The 26,725-nt window shown below is 37.8% G+C and overlaps 1 protein-coding gene across 2 annotated transcripts in view; it reads left to right on the top strand.

Annotated features, from left to right (window-relative positions):
* ythdc1 (YTH N6-methyladenosine RNA binding protein C1) overlaps positions 1-26,725 on the top strand; it is a 94,948-nt gene that overhangs the window by 42,166 nt on the left and 26,057 nt on the right. Inside the window, exons 3-4 of one of the 2 annotated variants that reach the window (XM_051689332.1) lie at positions 11,895-12,193; positions 21,053-21,428. In XM_051689332.1, the coding sequence (XP_051545292.1) occupies positions 11,895-12,193; positions 21,053-21,428 (675 nt within the window). Of the gene's footprint in view, positions 1-11,894; positions 12,194-21,049; positions 21,429-26,725 lie in introns of both variants that reach the window. The other variant, XM_051689329.1, reaches the window with a different exon arrangement.

Here is a 26,725-nt window from a genome sequence, read left to right as displayed (position 1 = left end):
ATGAGGTTGTCAGTGAATGTACTATCATCCTGATCTCTTCACACGCAACCTGCACAAAGACATTAAACAATAATTCGTACAGATGATTTGTTTTGATGCTTAACAAAGGCTGTTATCAACATGATCACTTGCTCAGACTTTTGTATTGGCTAAATAGATATAATACAATGATATAAAAAACAACTTGACACTCTTGGCTTTGCATTCAGTTCAATTCAAAGCAATGGTCTGGCTTTAGGAATCTTCACTAAAATGAGCCCCAATCTTTCATAAATCTAGTTTAATATCATACTCCAGACTTAAACTCTTAAAGGGATAGTTCACCCAAGAATGAAAGTACTGTCATCATTTATTCACTCTCATGTTATTCCAAACCCATATGACTTTCTTTCTTCGGTGGAACACAAATGGAGATGTTTGGCAGAATGTTAAAGACTGACAACCTCAGTCACCATTCACTTTCATCACGTCTTTTTTCCATACAATGAAAGTGAATGGTGACCCAGGCTATCTCCTTTCACATTAACATTTTTTTATTGATTCCTATATTAACACATAAAAGCAAGAACATATACAAACAGAATCAATACTAAACCCCCTCTATTACTACCCCCCTCAATCCCCAACCCTACCCATAAGAACATCCCAGTGGTCCCACATAATTATAGACACACAAACACAAATATTAAAAACTAAAATAATTAATAAAATATTATAAATCACACACACAACCTCTACATCTCTCTCTCCACTGTCCCTCCACGAGAGCCCTCCAAAAATGCCAAATATTTGCCCCACTTTCCCATAAACAAGTCCAAATTACCCAATCCTCTGGATACCCCTTCTTCAAACGCTGCCACCCTCCCCATCTCTGTACACCACTCTGGAAATGATGGTGCTCCGTCAGACTTCCAACCCCTTAAAATGACTTGTCTGCCAATCATAACACTTGTTAAAACCCATTTTTTTTTTTTTTTTTTTTTTTATAAATTTGTCCCCCAAATTTATGACAGCTCCGTCACCCAAAATACAAAGTCTGGGGCAAAGCAAAACTTGAGTGCCCAAAACGTCAAACAAATAGCTCTGCACCTTCATCCAAAAATCTTGAATCTTAACACACCCCCAAAAGGCATGAGTTGTGTCTCCAACTTCTGATTGACAACGCCAGCAGTTGGGTGTCTTTAAGACCAAGCCTATATAATCTAGAGGGGGTCCAGTAAAATCTATGTAAAATCTTAAATTGCATAAGGCAAACCCTTGCATCTCTAGATGCAGACTTAACATTTTTTAGAATCCTAGTCCACACTTCTTCCTCCAATACCAAATTCAAATCTTTTTCCCATAATCTCTTGATAGAAGCTAAAGCTCCATCCCCCAGACTGTAAATACCTGTAAAACTGAGATCTGGGAATCCCAAAATGATGACCCAAATTCTCAAAAGATCTCAACACTCCACTCTCATAAAGGTCGCCGAGTGTAACAACCCCTCTCACAATCCACTCTGACCAACAGAAAGGGGACTTATTTATACATAATTTTGGGTTCAGCCATATGCTTGAGGCAATATTCAAATAAATGTCCGAATTAAATAATCTGGCCACTCTTGTCCAAATCATGTGCAAATGTGAAATAACGGGGTGTGACTTAACTTCTCCGGTTAGTTTAATAGAAAGACTTTGCAATGGTGAAATAGGGGCAAGGACTTCCTGTTCAATAGAAAACCAGGGAGGGGCTCTTTCAGGTGGAAGCGACCAATAGGCCAAATGCCTGAGACCGAACGCATAATAATAAAACAAAATCTTGGGTAAGCCTAACCCACCTTTGTCAGTCGGCCTATGTAATTTGTTGGAATGTAGTCTGGGACGTTTACCATTCCAAATGAAGGACTTCGCAGTTCTATCAAATTGCTTAAAAGAAGAGAGGGGGACATCTATTGGGAGTGACTGTAGCAGGTAGTTGAATTTTGGAATACAGTTCATTTTAATAACATTAATCTTCCCAATCTTTGATAAATGTAATGAAGCCCATCTGTCCACTTCGCTCAAACTTTTTAAAGGGTCAAAATGAACTAAATCAGACAAATTTGCTGGGAATAAAATACCCAAATACTTCATGCCCTGTTTGGGCCACTGAAAGGCACCCAGCTGAAAGGCTGTTACTGGGCAGTACGCAGTCAGAGCTAAAGCTTCGGATTTAGACCAGTTGACTTTGTATCCAGAGAACTTGGAAAAGGAATTAATAATTGTGTGGAGGCAAGGCATAGATCTAGTGGGGTCGGAGAAGAATAATAAAATATAATCTGCATAAAGCAGAAGCTTATGCGCCACACCTCCCGCCACCACCCCTGGAAAATCATCCTCCTTTCTTATCGCGGCTGCTAATGGTTCCAGGGCAATACAGAACAATAATGGGGAAAGAGGGCAACCCTGCCGAGTGCCTCTATCCAGAGTAAAATAATCTGAAATTAATCCATTTGTTTGTACCGCTGCTACAGGGTGTCTATAAAGTAACTTAATCCAACCAATGAATGTACTTCCAAACCCATACATTTCTAAAATCTTAAAGATAATCCCATTCTACTATATCAAATGCCTTTTCGGCGTCAAGTGAAATGGCAGCGATCGGAGACTGATCATTCGCTACTGACCACATGATATTAATGAAACACCTAATGTTATCAGAAGAGCAGCGGCCACGAATAAACCCCACCTGATCTATATGTATAAGAGATGTCATAACCTTACTTTAACGATTAGCCAAAATTTTTACATCTAGCTGGATCAGGGAAATTGGATGGTAACTTTTACACACACTTTGATCTTTGTCCTTTTTAAGAATCAGACTGATCCGGGCTTGTGTCAGAGTTGGAGGAAACTTTTTGTTCTTTAATGATTCCGTATAAACTTCTAACAAATGTGGAGCCAGTTCTGTAGCATAAGATCTAAAAAATTCAGCAGCAAAACCATCTGGCCCCGGAGCTTTGCCTGTAGGTAAGGCCTTAATTACCTCGTCAATTTCCTCCAAGATTATCTCAGAATCAAGATACATTTTTTGCTCAGTCGTCAGTTTAGGAAGTTCTAATGGTTCCACAAAGTTTCTAATATCTTCATCAGTAGACAAAGATGTAGAACTATAAAGATCAAGATAGAACTCTTTAAAAGCATTATTAATATCAGTGGCCGAGGTAAAAATTTCACCACCAGCAGATTTCACTGAGGGAATGGTAGAAAAAGACTCTCTCTGCTTTTTATATCTAGCCAAAAGCTTCCCTGCTTTGTCCCCCGACTCAAAATATGACTGTCTTGCCCTGAATAACCAAAACTCCACTTTCTGCGACAAAATAGCATTATATCTGTATTTCAATCGAGTCAATTCTCTGAGGCCATCAGACGACATTCTGCGCTTCAGCTCTGCCTCTGCACTTTTAATATTCCCTTCCAACTCCACGAGTTCTCGTGCTTTGGATCTATTCTAGAATAAATCTTATGGACTGATGAAAAAAATGTATAGTCTCTACCAGATGGGTCTCCAAATATCTGCAAGACCAATATTTTATACATCCTGTGAAGCATCACTCTTGCTCTAGGGAGCTTACACACTTTTGCTTCACTATGATCAAGAACTGAGTCCATCAAAAGATTAAAGTCTCCTCCCAATATTATATCATGAGGGGTGCCAGCGGCTTGCAGCATCCCTTCAAGATCTATAAAAAAGCCCTGATCATCAACATTAGGCGCATAAATATTAGCCAAAATCAACTTTTGCCCCTGAATTTCTGCTAAAACAATAATGACTCTTCCTAATTTATCTTTAATCTGTTTGAGAAATTTGAATTGTAAATGATTACTTATTAATGAAATGACTCCCCTGCTCTTACTTGAGCCAGCACTGAAGAAAACATGTCCACCCCATATCTTACCAAATTTTTCAGCTTCCTGCGGGGAAAGATGTGTTTCTTGAAGAAACACTATCATATTTCTTACGTTTATGAAAAGAAATAACCTTCCTTCTTTTTATAGGGTGTCCCAACCCATTCACATTCCATGTGGAGAGAGACAACTTATTCATATTAAATTTGACATATTGATATAATAAAAAAAATGTATTGTGTCAAAAACAAGATTATACAGACCACATTCCCCTTTAATGCAACAATCAAACCCTGAACTTCATCTGAGTTCAGCAGATGATGTAATCATTCTACTGTCCCTTAACAATACTCCACAAAAACAAACTCCAGCCAACAGGAGGCATAAGCACAAAGAATGAACAGATTTATCCACAGCTGTTCCAAAGGAGTGTTGTTCAACAGAACAAGCTCCAGCCGCTAGGCGGAGCCAGCACGAAAAACAAAACCGGCATCCCGGTTCCTCGGATGATCAAGAGCCAGACTAACTCGGAGACGCACAAAAAAAATAAATAATAAAATACACCATAACTTACTCAGCCCATCAACTTTATAAAAGACGTCCTTTATGTGAGCATGTCGATATTTTGCGGTCATCCATAGTGTCCATTCTCGATCTGGCTGGGAACTTCAGTGTAAAAAAACGATCTTCCGTCAATGCAAAAGTTTCTTGGAGTCATGCCACAAAACAAACTCCAGCCGCTAGGCGGAGCCAGTGCAAAAAGAAACAAAAATGGCACCCAGCTTCCTCAGATAATAGAGTCCCTGAACCGCGAGTCAGTCCACTAATATAAGAAACATCAAATGGCTTACTCTAATGTATTTATGAAGGAGAGTGCCTGTTTTGGACATGTAAATACTTTGCGACCATTCTTCGTTTCTATTCTCAGTTTGGCCGGGAACATCAGTGCAAAAGTGATCTGTTGGTGTAAGAGTTTCTTACATTCCTTGAACCGATCGCGTTTCTCTCTTGTTGAATTCACAAAGTCCGGGAACAAGAAAATATTGTGGTTCTTCCAAGAAAGCGTTCCTTTGCTCCTCGCCTGGCGTAACACAAGATCTTTATCGGATGATCTCAGAAATTTGGCCAGAATTGCTCTGGGCCTGTCTCCCTCAGCAGTTCTGCGAGCCAGGACTCTGTGAGCTCGCTCGATTTCCAGTTTATGACCTGTTATGTCGAGCAGACTCGGGAAGAGCTCGTCGAGGAATTTCACCATATCTGTGCCCTCTTCATGCTCAGGAATTCCAACAGTTTGTATGTTATTCCTTCGGCTCATATTTTCGAAATATTCCAGTTTTCCTAAATTAATTCCAAATCTGTTTTGGACATGGGTGGATTAGCGGATAATTCCCTTTCCGATGACTCAAGATAATCGATATGTCTTTCAACTTGTAACCAACTCAGAGAATTTTGTTTCCATCGCCGTAATCGATCGCCGTATTACAGCGAGATCCTCCAAGTCAGCAACAACCTTCGTCAGCATTACCGAGATGTTGGACATTTGACGCTGAATTTCATGCATTTTCGTGTCTTCCAAATCGAGTCCCCGGTCCGCAGGCCCGTCAGAGGCCTCCGCTTGAACACGTAAGTGTCTTTTAATGTCTCCAGAGTCTGAGGATTTTGACTTCTTTGCCATGTTTACCTCAAAGAGCAAGTATGTAACTGGGTGTATCGAATCTCACCGGATTGTGACATGAAAATAATAAAAAAACTAGCAAAGTTCACAGAGCTCGTGTCTCACACGTCCGCTTCTCGCATGGCGTCCGTGGACTCCTATGGTGGTGGATCTTTAATGTTGTGGGGCTTTTTTTCTGCCAGAGGTCCTGGACATCTTGGTCGGATACATGGCATCATGAACTCTCTGCCTCTAATCAAAACCTGACTGCCTCTGCCAGAAAGCTTAAAATGGGCCTTGGTTGGAACTTCTAGCAGGACAATGATCCAAAACACATCAAAATCAACACAAAAATGGTTCACTGACCACAACATCAAGGTTCTGCCATGGCCATCTCAGTCCCCTGACCTGAACCCCATAGAAAACCTGTGGGGTGAACTGAAGAGGAGAGTCCACCAGCGTGGACCTCAGAATTGACCCTTCGCTAAGCCCCGCCTTAAAACGCTTCTGACCAATCCTGTCTCAGCAACTGTTGCCCTGCCGCCATTACTCTGACATGTGTTTGCTATTTTCCAATGACAGCCTATGAGAGTAATGTGTGTTTGAGAATGTGTGTGTACTTTTTAGCGGGTTTTTATCAAAATAATAAAAATAATGTAAAACACATTGTTGCCAGGTCATTTGTAAAAGTGAACTGAGTTACCCAGAGAGGATACCCGCAGTGTTTTTCTTTCTTTAAAAAAGAAATAAAAACTTTTTTAAATCTGGTGAAGAGCATATTATAGATTAAACTGTGTCAGCCCTCATTCCCAAATGACATATAACATCTGCAACGACGCCTACATTTGCTCCAGGGTAAATTAAAGCTAATAACTGAACTTCAATTAACGTTCAGTACATAAATAATTAATTTACTTATGTATTGATTCAAGTCATTGTAAAAGTGATAGTAAATTAGTGTTATGAGACGTCATAAACAGCTCTGTTCACTTACACTAATGCTATTAGATGTGTAATCGCTATTAAATTACGTTTTTCTCTTTTCAAGTGACTGTAATAATACTTTGCCTTGATTCTGATTCACAGTCCCCACAGTTTATAATCAAATTACTGCCTTTAGCTTTGATTATGGCGTGCATTCGTCATGGCATTGTTTCAATAACCTTATGCAACATCACAACATTTATTTCCATCCAGAGTTACGTTCATTTTTGGCCGAGATCTTGTATTGACAACGGGAGAGTCGAACCACTCCGTAAAGTCTTCTCCAGCACATCCCAAATACTTTCAATGGGGTTAAGGTCAGGACTCTGTGATGGCCAATTCATGTGTGAAAATGATTCCTGAACCACTCTTTCACAATTTAAGCCCAATGAATGTTGGCACTGTCATCCTGGAATATGCCCGTGCCGTCAGGGGGAAAAACATCCATTGATGGGATAACCTGGTCATTCAGTGCATTCAGGTACTCAGCTGACTTAATTTTATTGTTGCGTAATGTTGCTGAGCCTAGACATGACCAATTGAAGCAACCTTAGATCATAATACTGCCTCCAGAGGCTTGTACAGTGGGCACTATGCATGACAGGTGCATCACTTCATGTGCTTCCCTACTTACCCTGACGTGCCCATCGCTTTGGATTTTGGTAAATCTAACCCTAATCCTCTTTCCATTGCTCCACAGTCTCCCTAGCAAATTGAAGTTGTTTTTTCAATTAGCCTCACAAACAAGTGGCTTTCTTGTGGCCACACAGCTGTTTAGTCCCAATCCTGCAAGTTCTCGTCACATTGTGTATGTGGAAATGCTCTTACTTTCACTATTAAACATAGCCATTAATTCTACTGTCATTTTTTTACGATGTGACTTCAAGCGTTTTAGTGATCACGATCATTTAAGATTTTTTTCCCGACCACATTTCTCCTGCGAAGCGAATGGTTCACCACTATCCTTCCAGGTTTTAGTAATGCGTTTGACAGTTCTTAACCCAATTCCAGTGATATCAGCAATCTCCTTTTCTTTGCTTGATGCAGGCCAGTAATTTGCCCCTTCTGAAACATGGTAACATCTTTTCCATGACCATGGGATGCATCTTCTGACATGGTTGTTTAAGAAATGAGAAGCTACACACTGCATCAGTTAGGGTTAAAAGAATTGTTGCCAGCTGAAAGATATTAATCACTGCAATAATGATCCAATCATAGGCTCTTAAGTATCTGCTTATTTAAACCCAAACGGTGACTTTTTCTTTTGGCCAGGTAGTGTATTTAAATAATTAAAATAAACAATGTCTAACCAATTTCTTGCAAGTTGTTTGAGACAAAGTATTAAATGGATAATTCACCCAAAAATGAAACTTCTCTCATCATTTACTCACACTCATGCCATCCCAGATATGTATGAGTTTCTTTTTCTGCAGAACACAAATTATGATTTTTAGAAGAATATTTCAGGTCTGTAGGGCCATACAATGCAAGTGAATGGGTGCCAAAGTTTCGAAGCTCCAGAAAGCACATAAAGGCATCATAAAAGTAATCCATTTGACTACAGTGTTTTAATCCATATTTTCAGAAGTTAAATGATAGGTGTGGGTGAGAAACAGATAAATATTTGTCATTTTTTTTGCTTGAAATTCTTCTCCCTGCCCAATAGGGGGCGATATGCATGAATAATGTGAATCAACAAAAACACAAGTAGAAGGTGAAAGTAATCTGTTGCTCAACCACACCTATCATGTCACTTCTGAAGATATTGATTGAACCACTGGAGTTATGGATTACTTATGTGATTTTTGGAGCTTCAGAATTTTGCCACCCATTCACTTGCATTGTATGGACCTGAAGCAGTGGTTCCCAATCCTGTTCCTGGAGGCCCCCCAACACAACACATTTTGGATATCTCCATAATCAAACACACCTGAATCAACTCAGCTCATTAGTGGAGACTCCAAGACCTGAATTGAGTGTCAGAAAAGGGAGATATACAAAATGTGCAGTGTTGGGGGGCCTCCAGGAACAGGGTTGTAAAACAAACATTTAAAAATCTTTGTGTTCTGCAGAAGAAAGTAAGTCATACACATCTGGAATGGCAGAAGGGTGAGTAAATGATGAAAGAATTTTCATTTTTGGGTGAACTATTCCTTTAAATATATTTATGGTGATTTGTTTAAGGTGCTGTAAGCGTTTTTTTTTTTTTTTTTTTTCATGGAAAAGTATGCAAAAGTTTTCCTACTCCCTTAAAGATATTAATGAAATAAATAGGGATGTCCCAATAGAGATACTGGTATCGGAATCGGGTCCAATACTGGGCTCACATACTCGTAAAAAGGCTCGGATAACACAAACCGATACCATCTGACATACGAAGGTCATTCATTCAGCATACAAATTAAATCCATGATCTGTCCTAGTGTGATTATTAAACAGCAAAGGCTGCAATTTCATTAAATAAATATATAGTCTGCATGTTTACATGCATATTTACATATTTAGTTGATTAAATCACAGCATTTGCGATTTAAAATCATATTGTCACGTAGCAATCATCAGCTCTTCCGGATCTGTGAAGCCAAAAACCGGTGTCACTCGGTATTGCCCTTCAAACAGCAAAGGCTGCTATACAGTTAATTAAATATATAGTCTGCATGTACACATGCGTATTAACTTGATTATATCGCAGCATTTGCAGTTTGAAATCACACTGGCTATGTCTCATTTGGAAGGCTGCGTCCTCTGGAGGTTGCATTTGTTGTCTCGTTTCAGAAAAGTGAGTAGGACACTTCGAATGCAGTCTTCGAATGCGACCTTCTTTCTTGGGAATTCGGAAGATGCATGAGGTGCATCCTTCGTGAGCACTCACAACACACAATTCTTTGCTTCAACGGAAATGTCTAAAAAAAAATGACGCCAATTTGCCCGTAAATATGATGTTCGAATGCAAGGAATGTTAATTCCCAAGTTGAAGTACCTCAGTAGATGGGTGCAGAGTATATAATATGTATAATTATATGAATATATAATTAAAATAAAGTATTAGACTAAAAGTACACCTGTAAAATCTATTTCTTTACATCATAATAACTCCCCTAAAATGTACCTCAGGCATTCCCTTCCTGAGGGACTTTGTTCCCTTCTCACTCAAAGCACTCGTGCTTGTTAAAGAGTGGCGTGCTGTCATAGCAACCATGTTACATTCCATTTGTCCTACGAAGGCCGTCTCATTTAAACAAGGCTTGTTTAAAGGAGGACACTCGGTATACTACAGCCTTCAAAGGACATATCCTACCTAGCACGCAGCCTTCGAAACGAGACACAGCCACTGTCACATAGTGATCATCAGCTCTTCCGGTTATATGAAGCCGTAAACGGCATCACTCGGTATCACCCATCAAAATAAAAGCTCCATTTAAATGGACAAAAATGGAAAACAGAAATATATCACTTCTGTATAGTTATGAAATACTCAGTGTTATGTAATTAATAATTGTGTTATATTTAAGTAATACCTCACATCTTTAATGCTCTGTTGTACAGCACTTTATTTGACAAAAATAACTTCAGTGTTATATTTTAAGGATCTGTATAAAAGCACTTCATATGATAAAAATAATTCAATGTAATGTTGAAAATTGCTGGTAATGGTTCTCTTGTCATTTGATTAAAGTTTCATTCAATTCATTTATTTAGACACCCTTTAACAATAAAATTGAATTAAACTGTTGAATATGGAATTTGTGTTGTTCACATGCAAAGATGCTTCTGTTCATGAAAAATAATCTTCACCTTAAATTTGCAAAAGAATGCTTATTGATAGATGACCTTTACATCTTTGTTTTAATTTGAGTTGCAGTCGCTGAAACCAATAAAGTCAGCAGGTCAGCTCTCTTGGTTTTGTTTATAGTGATTATTTTTATATGGATTTTTTGAAAACTTCAACATTGCAAAAAATAAAACAAAAAAACAGGTATCGGACTCTGTATCGGCGAGTACTGAAAAAGAAGTATTGGTGGTCATACTCGTTCTCCAAAAAATGGTATCGGGACATCCCTAGAAATAAGTGTCCTGAGATATTTCACCAGTCTCTGTAACAGCTGAAGACTTTGTAAACAGCAAACAAAAATGTGTCTGCGGACCGCGGTCATTTTCACCTGTCAGTCATTTTGCTCGTTCTCATAGAGTTGTATTTGAAACGGATCATTGAGGCTATGATTCATAATGTTTGACAGTTGAGGGCGCAGTTGTGCCACTGTTGAATTTGACAGCCACATGAACAAACAATGCTGCTCTTTTGCTCAGTTTTGGTCTCAAAATTATCTTTGGAGGACAGGGTTTTGAATGAGGGGGCGTTGCTAAATCAATGGCTCAGTCACGTGAAAGCTTCAGAATGCTAAAATCGCTTACAGCACCTGTAATGTTTGTTGTAATGTACTGTATTATGTACCATAATTTAATAGCAATTAATCACAGAAAACTGTGCAATTTAATTAGTTAAAAAAATTTAATCAATTCACAGCCCTAATAAAAAATTTACAATTTTGATCTAGTAATTCATAAGCAAAAAACTTAGTTTTACACACTGCACATGAGACCACAGCTTTGCAGACATCACCGTATTTTACACATTAAACTTGCATATATTATGAAAATAAGTGCTAGCAACAGTCAGACAATGATGACTCTAAATCTTTATAGATATTATGGTTTCCTTTTCTGCTAAAGCATGATTTTCTGTAAAACTGCTTTGAAACGATTTGTTGTGAAAAGCGCTATACAAATAAAAATGACTTGACAGTCAGTAGACGAGCTTTCTAACAATGGCAGGCTCTAATCTGATTGGCTGGCTTTACTCAATTTTCAGAAGTCAGGATATACTGGTTTTTGTTAGTCTCCTGGGAAGCAAAGCTATGTTTATGAGCTTTTGTTTTAGGAAATATGCTTTGTTTTCTAGTTATGTCTGTCAAAATGGGGTACTTTTTACCTTTGATATGATGCCATTTCTGACTAGAAAGTCTTGCATATTTTCCAGTAATTCATCTAGTTATTCGTTTTGCTATTCAATTTATTAATTGAAAGGTTAGAACATTCAGGTAAATAATTTTCACTGTAGGTGTTCATCTTTAAAAAAGTCTGGGTAGCGCTGGAAAAATCTATACCTTATTGCATGCCGGGCTATAATTTCATTATCATCATTTTGAAATGTGCCTGCACCTTAAACGTCACGTAAAAGAAACTAACTGGTTGGATGTTTTACTTGTTGGTCAATTAGTGTCTACTGGTCTAAGTGGGGAGTTCTAGGCCAGAATAATGTAAGAAGAAGAAGTCTGGCTGTTTTGGGACTATTGCCACTAACCCATCTCATTTAACTCATGTTTCAGGGTCTAAAAGGAAGAAAGAGCGAGGAGACAGCCAGGATGCAAAACGGCTCAGATCCTCTGGGCATGCCAGCAGACAGCCATTAAAGAGAGCCCCCCCTTCTGCTGGATCAAACGGCAAAAAGAGCAGCAATCCCAGAGGAAGACATGCCCCTGAAAATGTGTATGATGAAAGAAAGAACCATGCTGGAAGAGGGGATGCATCTCGGGGGGATCTTCCTAAAGTATATGGTGAAAAAGGCCTGTCCCGCAGCAGAGACTCCCAGAGACGAATCAAACCCCTGCTGCCTGAGTTGACAGAGGTAAGAGAGAATAGTTACAATGCACATTCAACCGAGGACATGCTGTGCGTAGCTAATAAACATTCCTTAACAATAAAGCTTTCTTATGAACAGTGGTGTCATAGCCACAAATACAATCCAACCTGCTTTATTCCAACCTGCAACAAGTCCCGATCCTATTCCTCCTCTCTCTCACCAGAAATGTGCTGTCACTCTATTATCTCTTTCCAAAGCAAAGAAAAAAACATAAAAATAAATAAACCAGTAAGTCCATTACAGAGCTGTAAACTATTGGTGTTAGTAATTTTTGTTCTCTGAATATTGTTGGGAGTTGAGTTCGGGTTCTGCATTGTGAATTTACACAGTAGAGGTCAAATGATATGGGTTTATATATATATATATATATATATTAGCATAACAGTTTGTGTAAAAAGTTTAATTGAACGATTAACATGAATTTTTTTCATAATTTTGTATGTCCTCCTCTAGCAGTAATGACAGAATGCAATCAGGCTGGTATGAACAAAATCTAACAAGCATGTTATTTAGCCTGATTTGAGAAAGTTCCACACTGCATCTTGTATGCTTTAATGGCAACAAGAAAATCTGACATTTTGTCCAAAAGAAATTAAAATGGTTAATGTCACAAATTAGCTTATATGATTAGTGACCTATGTTAGAAATTGTGTGGAATCTTAAATATTTCTTATTCATTCAGATTTTGAATCAAACTTTTGAACCCCACTATGTGTGTTTTTGTGCATTTTCCACAATTGTGTACATGGCTCGACATTATCCCTCTGGGGTCTGAGGGTGTTTTGGGCCCTGGAGAAGTTTTGACATGCCTTGACATTTGTGCTTTTTTCAGTTGCTTAAAAACATATTAATGGCTGAAGTCTGATAACACTGTATTCAGCACAAACTGGGCTACAATAATATGTGAACAACATGTATGTACATGTTTGTATTTTTGAGAAAATAACGTTTATGCGTGGTTTTTGAAAAAACAAACATTTTAAGTCACTGAAATAAGGCCATATAACACATACTAAACATTTGTTCACAAGACTTTTGAGAACTGGATCTTGTAGCCTAGAGTTTTTGCTACAAAAATGATGTGAAAACCATCCTGATCACTCATTCATACAAAGTCATTTAACTTTTGTAAGACACTTTTAGTGTTAGAAAGGCCATAGGCGAGGAGGCGTGGATGATCATGAATATTGATGTGCGTGGGAATGAGGTCACTGGGACAGGAAGGTTCAGGTCTCAGTTGAGCTTTTAATCACAAACTTAGGGACAACACAATCACAACTGGCACAGTAACTTCTTCAGCTTCACAAACTCTTTAGCGTCACAGGCTCCTAGTCACAGCCTCTTAATCATCACAAAGTCTTTATCACAACTCTGTAGCATCACAAACTCAGTAGCTTCACCGTGAGACTCTCGTGCCAGACTCTCTCTCTCTCTCTCTCTCTTCTGGCGGTGGCGTGGCTGTTTATATGCCGCTCTCCCCAAGCTCACTGGAATTAGAGACAGATGTTAGACATAATTTAGCTCAGGTGTAAGCGCCCTTACCGCTTTCTCTCTCTCCGGACGGGTGCTCGACCACGCCCCCGCTGCCACATGATGTGATTCACACCTGAGGAGACAAAGACCCCTCCCCTGAGAGAGAATGAATGTGAGGAGACTTAATGATTGAATGTATTGTTTGTAGCTTATTCACAAAATCAAGTTTGAGTTAAAAGAAGTAATCTGACTATACATTTTCTTTACATAAAGACTTTGCTTAACTTTAGACCTACACTACTGTTTTAAAGTATTTGATCTGTAAGATTTTTAAAAGAAGTCTCTTCTGCTCACCAAGGCTGCATTTATTTGATCCAAAATACGGCAAAAACAGTGATATTGTGAAATATTTTTACAATTTAAAATAACTTTTCTATTTGAATATATTGTAAAATGAAATTTATTCCTCTGATCAAAGCTGAATTTTCAGCATCATTACTGCAGTCTTCAGTGTCACATGATCCTTCAGAAATCATTCTGATATGCTGATTTTCTAATATGGGCATATTTACAGCACATTTTACACATTTACACCCGAACAGATATTTGCAAGCACAAGCTTCGTTGATGATAATGAGGCAGCATAAACACTAGTTAAAATATAATCTAAACATTCATATTATTTTTATCTCATATTACATATCATGTTTATATCATACAGTATACAATTTAAATACCTGCTTTAGCCGAAACATTTAAACGTAACTAAAACTTGCCTATTACAACATATTTCAAATGTCAATACTCTGAATCCTGGCTGGCAAGTCTGGAAATAGTCCAACTAGTAAAATATGTACATGTTTATATAAAATTGCATGTCAACTAATGTACGTAAAACTAAAAGACTTACTCATCCGGAATTGTATCCTCAGCTGGATCAAGTCGCTCTTCAAAATGCAAATGTTCATCGGAGTCCCGCTCTTCTTCTGAGGAAAATGTGAACTCTTAGTCACTATCCAGGAGCTTCCTCACCTGTGTAGCATGCCATCTTCCAAACGTGCAGAAAAGTGAATGAATCTGGTGATGAACTTGATGCTTTTTAAGGCACTGTCAGGGGCGTTTACCTTTTGCATTGATCGCCTCAGCACATTACCGTATGAATAGCACACTCTTCTGGTGGGTGTGATCACATTAGCGATAATTAGCTGAGCCAGGAGAAACTGTACATCGCTTTGTTTCATACAGATTACATTGTAGGAGAATATTTATTTTAAATTTGAATTGTTTTCTTTAAAAGTTGATGTTTTAAGCTTTCTTTAGAAATATGTTTCATGATTGTCTAAGTATTCGCAGAGTGTCAGTTCATTTTTGTGATGTGTTTCAGAAAGACGCTCGCGGAGACAGAGACAGCTGAACGCGCACCCTGTTTATTTTCTTTATTTGAGAAAAGCACAAGGTTTTGTTGTTATTGTTAGTGTACACAAATAAAAGTAGATTCTTTATAGTCTCTAGTGTAAGACATCATTAGAGACTATAAAGGGTCTACTTTTATTTGTGTACACTAACAATAACAAAAAAACCTTGTGCTTTTGTCAAATAAAGAAAATAAACAGGGTGCGCGTTCAGCTGTCTCTGTCTCCGCGAGCGTCTTTCTGAAACACGTCACAAAACTGAACTGAAACTCCGCGCTGATACAGATAAGTATCTGTGTGCCCAAAAATGTATTTTAAGTTGTTTCCACCTTTTCGTGGAAAAAATCCAGCAGGACACGTCGGTGCGTCCGTCGACCCCAGAGAGTTTAGAGTTGTCATGTGCTTGTCTTTTGGATAAGTAAATTGGTCTTTCACTTGTACCAGTAAAAAAGTTAATTTTTATAATTAATAGTATACCTATGCAATTAGCCTAACCAATTTCTCCACAACAGAAATGTAAATTGTGCTGGAAAGGGGAGGAGACTATTGTCATGTGTTAGTTGTTTTGTTATATATGCTAGTAAAATAAAGAGATACCTCCATCGCCATCATTTACAGCTAGTAGGATCACAGTAAGATCACAGTGCAGAAAGACGGTTTAACCTAGCGAATATAAGCAAACTGTGCCCCAAGCTTGGTACCATGCAAAATTTAATTTGTGTTGTCTCGAGACACAAATTTCAGTAGTTGGTACCAAAACCAGTGAAATTTGATGATTCTCGATCAGGGATGCAAACTAATCACCTTTTGGCAAAATTCAGCATTTGAAACCAAAATTGGTCCCTTCTGTGATTCGTGCAGATCCGAAGAGTTTTTGTTTTGGAGGGAGGGGATTGGACTACCACGTGATTGACTACAACTGCGGATAATGGTGTGCTTGGCAACCATGGCCCTACCGAGGCAGATCGCTTGATAGTTTACAGCTTCGGCCAATCGCACGCTTGTTTACAGCACAGCATGCACAGTGAATTTGTGTCTGACAGAAATGGAGCACTGAGGAAGCGGCACTCGTAAAACAAACTTAATGACCTGGGTCCGGTTGCACCAGCCATACGTAAGTTACAACTTATCCTAGTTCTGGCGTAAATGGGCACTAAGTCACAATTTACAAACTACAAAATATTTGAGCGTTGCACCATTAAACATAGGTAGGACGTAACCCTACGTATGAACTAAATATTTATGGAACCCTCCGACCAGGAGTTCAAAAAGCAGACTGATTTAATGACATCAATGAGCTCATGTTTTGCGTGACAGACTTCAATCCTTTAGACATATATATTGATGTTGATATTTACACTAGTTTACATTTACGAGAGAGAATATTATGTAAAATAAAAAGAAAAGAAAAATTGCTTCTTAGCGACTCTTCAGCAAGAAACCGATCTAACGGTGCAATTTCTGGGGTGCGTCGCCCGGTGTCAAGTTCCATCACATACAAAATATATAGGATATTAAAATAAATAAATGTCAGTTTTTCCAGCCTGTTGTATTAGTATTTATTTATTGCCCCTTATGATTAATTTAGACACAGTTCCTGAATAATGTTATTTACAAAATAAATTAAACTGTTTATTAAATCTACTTTTATTACGTGTTGTATTTCAATGGCAATATAATTTATTACAGCTGACAGTTATGTGAGCAAACAAGGTTTGAACATCAACTGTAACAAGATAAAACTAAAATGCATGGCTTTTTAAAATGCAACACTTCTGTGTACAAATTTGAAGGCTGCTGTTGGATCAAAACAGGTAAACGTCATATTATGCGACTACGCATTACATTATGGAGAGCTTACGACCGACTAGCTAAGTCTTGCCTTAAGAACAGGTGGTGTAACCAAATTAAGCACTGACTTAGTTACAAACTACCTAGTAGTTACTGAAGCTGGAGCAACCCTACCCTGGCACATGTACCGACTGAATGAAAAGGGGCATGATGTTCGTTCACTTCAGCATTAGCATTTAAGTCTCGTTCATCGAGGAGAGAAAGGGGTGGAAGAGATTTTGTGTGTAAAAATGACTGTTTATTCACATTAAGGGGCTTTCGCATGACTCGTTTCAGCGCGTCCACGGCTCCAACAAGTTTTTGCCTCACAAATTATGTCTTTGAGAGTACAAAGCAACAAGAAATATTTAAAAACTGTCCAAATTTATGAAGAGATATTGAATGTCTCATAATTTCTTTTAAGTAAATATTACCTTATCGTTTCCGAGTGTCCAGAGACCCCAGTTACTGAACTACAGTAATTACACTGCCTGGGCAAAATAAATAAAAACAATTGCATATTCTAATATTTCGTTCGACCACCTTTAGCTTTGATTACGGTGCGTGTTCGTCATGGCATTGTTTGACAATCTTATGCAACGTCACAACATTTATTTCCGTCCAGAGTTGCATTAAGTTTTAGCTGAGATCTTGTATTGATGATGGGAGAGTCGAACCACTCCGTAAAGTCTTCTCCAGCACATCCCAAAGACTTTCAATGGGGTTAAACTCAGGACTCTGTGATGGCCAATTCATGTGTGAAAATAATTCCTTGTGCTCCCTGAACCACTCTTTCACAAATTGAGACTCGGCATTGTCATCCTGGAATTTGCCCGTGCCTTCAGGGAAGAAAAAATCCATTGATGGGAAAATGTGGTCATTCAGTACATTCAGATAGTCAGCTGACTTCATTTTATTGCAGCATAATGTTGCTGAGCCTAGACCTGACCATTTGAACAAACCCCAGATCATGACACTGATTGATTTTTTTTTGGTCAGGCAGTGTACATTCACCAAGAAAACGCTAAGACATTAACATAAATGAGTCTTCTCTTTACTTTCTGCAATCAAAGCAATTGACAGTTTTGTTTTTCTCTTCCAAATGCATGTTTTCAATGTTTATTGTGCACATCTCCCGTTTTCTTGCATGGCAAATCCGTAAAATCTTACTGCAATGCTTGTCATGTGGAGGCCAAATTGACGCTGGCGTTGAGAAGGAGTGGTGATGCCTCGACTCAACTCATGTGAAAAGTGCTTTACAATTACGAAAGAACATTATTGAAACTTTATTATTATTAGGCTATTGTTGTTTCTGGTAAGTTATACTCAGCAGTTTAAATACTATAGGAAAATTATAGATCTTGCTTTGTTCTTATTCTTAAGCATTCTACTGAAGTCAGCAGATTTGTACACATGCAAATTTTAATAAAGGAGAAGGTAAGGATGTTATTGAAACTCACTATTATTGTCCTTTTGGGTAAAAAGTCATGCTCAACAGTTTACAAACTGAACAGAAATTATAGATCTGCTTTGTTCCTATGTGTTAGTTATTGTTGCTATTAATGTTCTTAATGCTTAAACATTAGAAAGTCTCTTTGTAGATTTCAGTGGTAAACGACTCAAAATGATTCAATGATTCACTCAGCACAGAAGACGCTCATGTTTTACCACCTAGTGACATCTCCTGAAGGGGGTCACTTAACTAATCATTTACAGTGCATTCAGAAAGTATTCAGACCCCTTCATTTTTTTCACTTTTTTTTAGGTTGCAGCCTTATGCTAAAATGCTTTAAATTATTATATTTTTCACCAATCATCAATCTACACTCCATAACCCATTTGAATATTTATTAAAAAGAAAAAACTGAAATATCACATTTCAGACCCTTAACTCAGTACTTAGTTGAAGCACCTTTGGCAGTGATTACAGCCTCAAGTCTTTTTGGGTATGATGCAAAAAGCTTTGCACACCTAGATTTGGGGATTTTCTGCCATTCTTCTCTGCAGAGCCTCTCAAGCTCTGTCAGGTTGGATGGGTACCATCAGTGGACAGCCTTTTTCAGGTCTCACCAGAGATGTTCGATTGGGTTCAAGTCCGGGCTCTGGCTGGACCACTCAAGGACATTCACAGAATTGTCCCTAAGCAACTCTTGCGTTGTTTTGGCTGTGTGCTTAGGGTATTGTTGGAAGGTGAACCTTCGGCCCAGTCTGCGGTCCTGAGCGCTCTGGACCAGGTTTTCATTAAGGATATCTCTGTATTTTGCTGCATTCAGCTTTCCTTCAAACCTGACCAGTCCCCCAGTCCCTGAAAAACACCCCCATAGCATGATGGTACCACCACTATGCTTCACCGTTGGGATGGTATTGCACAGGTGATGAGCGGTGCCTGGTTTCCTCCAGACATGACGCTTGGAATTGAGGCCAAACATTTCAATCTTTGTTTCATCAGACCATAGAATCTTGTTTCTCACAGTCTGAGAGTCCTTTAGGTGCTTTTTTGCAAATTCCAAGCGGGCTTTCATGTGTCTTGCACTGATAGCCCATAAAGCCCAGATCGGTGGAGTGTTGCAATGATGGTTGCCCCTCTGCAAGTTTCTCCCATCTCCACACATAATCTCTGAAACTCAACCAGAGTGACAATCGGGTTCTTGGTCACTTCTCTTACCAAGGCCCTTCTCCCCCGATTGCTCAGTTTGGCTGGGCGGCCAGCTCTATGAAGAGTCCTGGTTGTTCCAAACTTCCATTTAAGAATTTTGGAGGCCATTGTATTCTTGGGAACCTTTTTTTTTTTTTTTTTTTTTTTTTTTTAAGCCTTCCCCAGATCTGTGCCTCGACACAATCCTGTCTCTGAGCTCTGCAGGCAGTTTATTTGACCTCATGGCTTGGTTTTTGCTCTGATATGCATTTTCAGCTGTAAGACCTTATACAGACAGGTGTGTGCCTTTCCAAATCATGTCCATTGAATGGAATTTGCCACAGGTGGACTCCAGTCAAAGTGTAGAAACATCTCAAAGATGATCCAGAGAAATGGGATGCATCTGAGCTAAATTTCAAGTGTCATAGCAAATGGTCTGAATACTTATGTCAATGTGATATTTCTTTTTTTTTTTTCTTTTTAATAAATTTGCTAAGTTGTCAAAAATAATTTTTTTGCTTTGTCATTATGGGGTATGGAGTGTAGATTGATGTGAAAAAAATAATAATTTCAATAATATTTAGCGTAAGGCTGCAACATAACAAAATGTGAAAAAATGAAGTGGTCTGAATACTTTCTAAATGCACTGTATATTAATTATATACATATTTAAAATATCATCCTATTATCTATCTTTAAAATATAAATCATCTATTTTCCATAAACATGAGCCTGTTTACACTTCATACATTTTCAGTGCTCGGATAGCTAACCGATCATGAAAAGACCAGGTGTATATACCCTCCAAAACACATTTGAGATGGATTGCAAACTTAACACTGATATGAGCTCAGCCGACACGCATGGTGCATCATCCCTACGGCAAGCGCAGAGGGGAAAAACACACAGCGTGCCCATATACAGACACGCGAGCGCAGAGACGCAGTATAATGCCATTAGTGTGTCGAATTAACAAGTTTTTATGGGTTTATACATCTTTAATAAATCAACAAACATCCAATGAGCTACCAATTGCAACACAACAGAGGAGGAGGACGTGGCAGAGCTGGTTTACTCGTGTAGATTCTGAAATTACAGTTTGATAGACAAATTGATTTGATTCATCTGTATGGAGTTGTTTACTAATTCTCAGCTTCATGTTAAAGTGAATAAATGTGTGCAGGAATTACCTGCATTAGGAATGTGGAACTTGCAAGACTTAGTAAAATTGTGATACTACCTGCAATCCCCTGCTGAATTTCAGGCACTGATTTACTAAAAATTAACTTAAGTTTCTTTTAACAGATTATTATATATATATATATATATATATATATATATATATATAATTATTATTGACTAAGCTGTCAATTGCTGTAAAGCTAATAATCTCAAAATGGCTAAATATCGGCTGAATATTCGGCCTGGCCAACATATCGGCCTATCACTATAAAATAGCAAGCGTTATGTATAATATACTCTTGTTTTCAGAAGATGAGGACTAGTGAGGACAGCACGGGCAGAGCAAGCCGCTCCCCCAGAGAGGAAGAGGCTCATTCAGAAGAATACGCATCCGAGCAGGAGACGGGCAGCTCTGTGGCTTCCTCTGAGGGCAACCGGTCAGATGTTGAGGAGGAAGAGGTCATGGAGGAAGAAGGAGAAGAGAAGGAAGTGGAAGAAGAAGAAGAGGAGGAAGAAGAGGAAGTGGATGAAGAAGAGGAAGAGTATGAACTGGAGGAAGAGGATCCTCGGGAGGGAAATGAACAGAACGACTATGATACTCGCAGTGAGGCCAGTGATTCCCAGTCTGAGTCTGTTTCCTTCTCGGATGGAGAGTCTGTGCATTCAGCTTCGGGCTCAGAGGCATCAGGTATGAGCTTCTGTAGCAGTCTCACAGAATGTGTCACTAATATTAATCTTTCTGCTGTAAGTTGCAAAAAATTCTGTTCCAAACTTTATTGACGTGACTCTGTTATTAAGAAGAATTGTAAGGAATTTAACGATTCCAGTTCCTTAACCATTCCGTCAACGATTCTTTTAGTACTTTTGAAGCATAATTATTTGGAAATAATATTTGCAATTCTTATTGGATTTACTGCCCTCAGCAGCCTGTTGCTAAAAGATGAGATCATCTTAGATTTCTACAGAGCAGATACAACAAATCATAAATAAATGTAATACAATTCTTGTCAAATTATTGGTGCAATAAATGTTAACGTTACATGATATGCAAATCTAATCTTGCATATTCCACGATTTACTTACTTTATACTGTCTGTTTGTTTTTGCATCAAATTCAAGTCATTATGTTGCATTATGTTAACCTTCATATCAGATCTTAAATGCATGTAACGTTAGTATTATTTTTCTGTTTATATGTGCAACCACTCATAAGTCAAACCTCCTTGGCTCATAAATGCCTCTGTGACTCTGTCTGGTGCATGTCTTTCAGTAAATACATTTAAACTTTTTCTGCATAATTTTGAAAATAATTATGAATCTTTCTAAAATAATCTAATCGAATTGTGACCAAATTTCAGATTCAATTGTTATTGAATTAAATCGTTGTTAATCCAAAGATTTACTAGGGCTGGGAATTGCCACAGACCTCCCGATTCGATATTACAACGATATTTCCTAGCCGATTTGATATGCATTGTGATGCTGCAATTCTGTAAGTATTGTGATTTGATGTTTTGAAATAAAAAATATAAAATAGTTAAGATAAGATAGAACATGTCTGAAATGACAATTGTTTTCACTCTGTAATATATTATTTGCAGGTAAAAGGTAGGGATGTGCAAAACTACCAATTTATAACTACCAATCGACCAGTCAATGCATTGTCTGAGCTAGGTGACTAGTTAGTGCAAATGAACTCATGTATAAGGCTGCATTATTTCCATTTGTATTCAACAAATAAATATATACAATATATGATTTTAACTTATCAAACAAATTTTGTTATTTTAGAATATAAAATATATAACACATATTACCATAGGCTATTACTATTATCATAATGATAACTTTGCAACATACAAATGAAGGCTAAAGAGTAAACTTGGTTCAAAAACCATTTCTGGGGCTGTACTGAATTATGACACACATGACAATTCACCTGTAGTCCCAGTGTCGTTGCATGTTATTTACAAATGCAACCTGAGATAGTCAGCGTTCTCATAGACAACACTATTAGTACAAACTGCTCCCAGATGACTGACAGAGAAAAAAGTGTGAACTCACCATTTGCGTGTGTTCCGTGAGACACGATCACGCTGCGTGTATAATTATTAATTAGGTGTGACCTGTCCTCAAGCATGCCTCTTTGTGTCTAGCGGCATTTCTTGTCGACAGTGGCGGGTAAATGTGCGAAATTACCCGCCAATGCGCATGAATACCCTGGCTGTTAGATTATAAATATTGTGGGGGCGCGATATGTAGTTTACGGCATCCAACAGTTTGATGAGCCTTTTTTTTTTTTTTTTTTTAACAGCTAAACTATTTATAAAAGCAGTGGCAGACAGAATCTTCAGAATGACTTTTGACAAACACTCTCCACAACACCTCTCAAATAAACCTTTGGATTATGCATAATAACAGAAACATTGATCACAGCAGAGGATTTGAGGTCCGACAGTGAAAAAATGGCGCTTTGACTGTTGGTTCAATGTACCTTCGGATAATTAGTTTTCTTGTTTTTGTCTTCAAAACAAAAGTAACCAATAAACCATTCATTTATCACATTTCCATTATCTCTCTTCATCACAACAATTTATGTTGTTTCTGCTTGTTTTTCAATTTAAAAATAGCCGAAACAAAGTTTTCATTCGTGCATATACTGTAAACCAAGATTATGACTTAAATATATTTTGCACATGTGAGTGGGCCTGACAGTCCTGTTTCCACTGATTAGTCAACACGCCCCATCATCTGTTCTTCCTCAACACCGTTCATAGAAAATAAGAGTTCACCAAGTTCAAGTTTGCTGATTGTTTTTGCAAAATTGTTTTTCTTATCATTTTAATGAAATATTTCTTATTAAAACTTCTGACTGCTGCATGTTTATTGCAATCTCATCAAGCAATGGACACCTGCGTATGATACCACTGAACTCACCAACTCGCCTTTGTCACCGCGGGATGGGCTGGCAGTGCTTTTTTTTATTTTTAAAAGGAAAATTATGAATTGAGATGCTGTGCACAGACCTCAATGTAACTAAATAGACTTTGTCTGAAATGCTTTATCTGGTCATTGTTGTTATTTTTAATGAAAATTAAATCAAGCCAATAATTGCAGGGGAAACATAAGGGGAAATATAAATGTTCATTGGATGTGAATAAGCCTCGCAGGACATCGTCATGGTTTTGAGAAGTATAAAGGACACAGAAGGACCATGGGACTTTTTTAAGGGTAGGGGCCCAGCCCTTATTGTTAGTGTACTGTATTATTATTTATTTTATTCTTTCTTTTGATTTTTTTTTTCATTCGTTTACATCCTTTGCTTTCCAGTCTTTATTCGGCAAGTGTCAAGTTCATTGTCTGGGTGCGAGCCGCGTGCAGATCTTTACTTACTGCCTATCCGAGGCCCGCTTGCCATTCCATTGAATTCATGAAATGAAATGCAACCAAACGCACCCTGTTTCTGATTTACTTTCATTGACATGCAGTTGCATTTTGCTTGGTTTATTTAAAAAAATAAAATCATTAGACCTACCTATTTGAACCTGAAAACTCCCCCCTCACACTCAAAGCATGAATCCTTAGTGTAAATAATTTATTGATCATCTCAGTAATTGTTCATCTGTTTTATTAAACTGTCTTTGTATCAAAAAGGTAAATGTAATACACCAAAAGTGTACTAAAAGTGTTACCCGTTCATCCAGCCTGGTTTTAGAAAATCACTTTACTGGTAGGCTACATCAAGCCAAAAATCCAAGGCACTCATATGGAGTAAAGGCCTAATATTTATAAGGCCGGCTATTATAATGGTGTAATAATATTAAAAACCATAATCAAATTGTGGCTAGAAGAGCCTCAGTCATGTACAACAATTATTTTACCTTAGTTCACATTGTTTTTTTTAAACACATTCGCTGTCCATAAATAATATTATGTGTAATGGTTGAATGCATATAGTGAAGGTAACATCTTGTCTGTATGCAGATTGTATAGCCCATATGTTAAAGAGAGACAACTGCATAATAGATAAGGGTGTCATTTTATTCAATCAGTTCATAGTTAGTTGTCATGTAAATGAAAACAATTTGTAGTAATTAAAAATCTAAGGTTCATTCTGTTCTGTTTAACACATAGCCTACTATATATGGACACAAATTTACTAACCCCACTGATATTTCACTTTAAAAAAGGTATACATATAGACATATCGGGCAAAATAAAGTCATTTCTGACTGTAGCCATGGCAAGGTGCGCACCGGAAACTGCATTGACTGTATTAAAAAAAAATAAAAGAAAAAACTGTCTTCAATGTAGGCTACGTGATAAACTTGTGATTTAGCACTCACCATGTCCTGCGTAAAAAGTATTTTATTCTGAAGAAAAAGAATGAGGAAGGACAGATGACATTGCAGGTTTAACCAATCAGTAGAAATGGTCATGTCACGTCCATCCACTTGTGCAAATCAAATAATACGATTGTACACTTATTTTAAGTACTTGAATGAAAAATCAAGCTGAATTCTTCGTTTTTGTAATTCTTATATGAAGCGAAAAAAATTAGTGTTTTCTCAGTTTTGCTCATTTCTTTCTAGAAAAACGAGTAAATGGTCGGTTTATTGGTTATAACATTTTGAAGACAAAAATGAAAAACTAATTATCCGAAGGTACACAGACCCTGTAGCAGCGGTGCAATAAAGGACTAAATGTAAAGAATTAAAAAGTCAAAACTTAATTGAGAGAAAAATTATGTGGAACTCAACAAACATAGCTTCCTATTTTTTCTAATCATTGTAGCATTCAGATAAACGTGTATTTTTTCTTAAAAAAAAAAAAAAAAAAGATTTTTCATCAGGGAGGTGATTTTAAAATAGTTTGGCTCAAGAATCGTGATTTGTAACAATCTATTTTTTTTTTTTTTTTTTTTACACATGATTTTTTATAATCGCACTGAATTAACACGTTAAATAAACAGCCCTACTTAAAATATTTCCGCTCTTCAGAATTTTCTGTCAGAAATGCTTTGCGACCACATCCACATCCGTACGCATTTCCGTCATGCGATGCAACAACCTTATGATATTCATCTCGCTTCATAAGCGCTAAATATGTTTCTCATGTGGTAAACGGATGTTTGCAGAGTTATTGAAGTTGCGCTCTGCTCTATCTGTGCGTCAACAGGGCTGCGAGCTCTGCTGACAGGATAGAGCGGAGCGGCTGAAAATCTTTTTTTCCGGGGAAATCTGGAGTCTATCGTAAACCGGCTGTGCATTTCCACTGACCTGAGAGCTGAACGTTGACATAACATTTGAATCAAATCACTTTTATTGTCACACAACCATATACACAAGTGCAATTGTGTGTGAAATTCTTGGGTGCAGTTCCGAGCAACATAGTAGTCGTGACAGTGATGAGGCAATTTACAATAAACATCAGATTTACAACAAAGTTTAAAATCTAATATACACATAATTACACACAACACAATATACAAATTATAACATACAGTGTACAGTATACAATACACAATATAGAATACACATTATCCAATAAAAAGTATATATAATATATATAGAATGTACAGTAGGTTGTATTGTACTGCATTGACATTCAGGCTGTCGGTTGATAGTAAGTTGTTAAGAGAGAATATAATGTAATAATATAATTTATGACAGTCTGGTGTGAGATATAAGAGTAATAAAGTGCAGTGCTGATGTATTTGATCGTGGGAGATCAAGAGTGCAAAAGTCTGATTGCTTGGGGGAAGAAGCTGTCATGAAGTCGGCTGGTGCGGGTCCTGATGCTGCGATACTGACTGCCTGATGGTAGCAGTGAGAACAGCCTATGGCTCGGATGGCTGGAGTCTCTGATGATCCTCCGAGCTTTTTTCACACACCGCCTGGTATATATTTCCTGGAGGGAAGGAAGCTCACCTCCGATGATGTGTCTGGCAGTTCGCACCACCCTTTGCAGGGCTTTGAGGTTGTG

This window comes from Myxocyprinus asiaticus, chromosome 4, assembly GCF_019703515.2.
Source record: "Myxocyprinus asiaticus isolate MX2 ecotype Aquarium Trade chromosome 4, UBuf_Myxa_2, whole genome shotgun sequence".
NCBI lineage: Eukaryota > Metazoa > Chordata > Actinopteri > Cypriniformes > Catostomidae > Myxocyprinus > Myxocyprinus asiaticus.
Note: the sequence above shows the minus strand (reverse complement) of the source record. Positions and strands in the feature narration are given on the sequence as shown.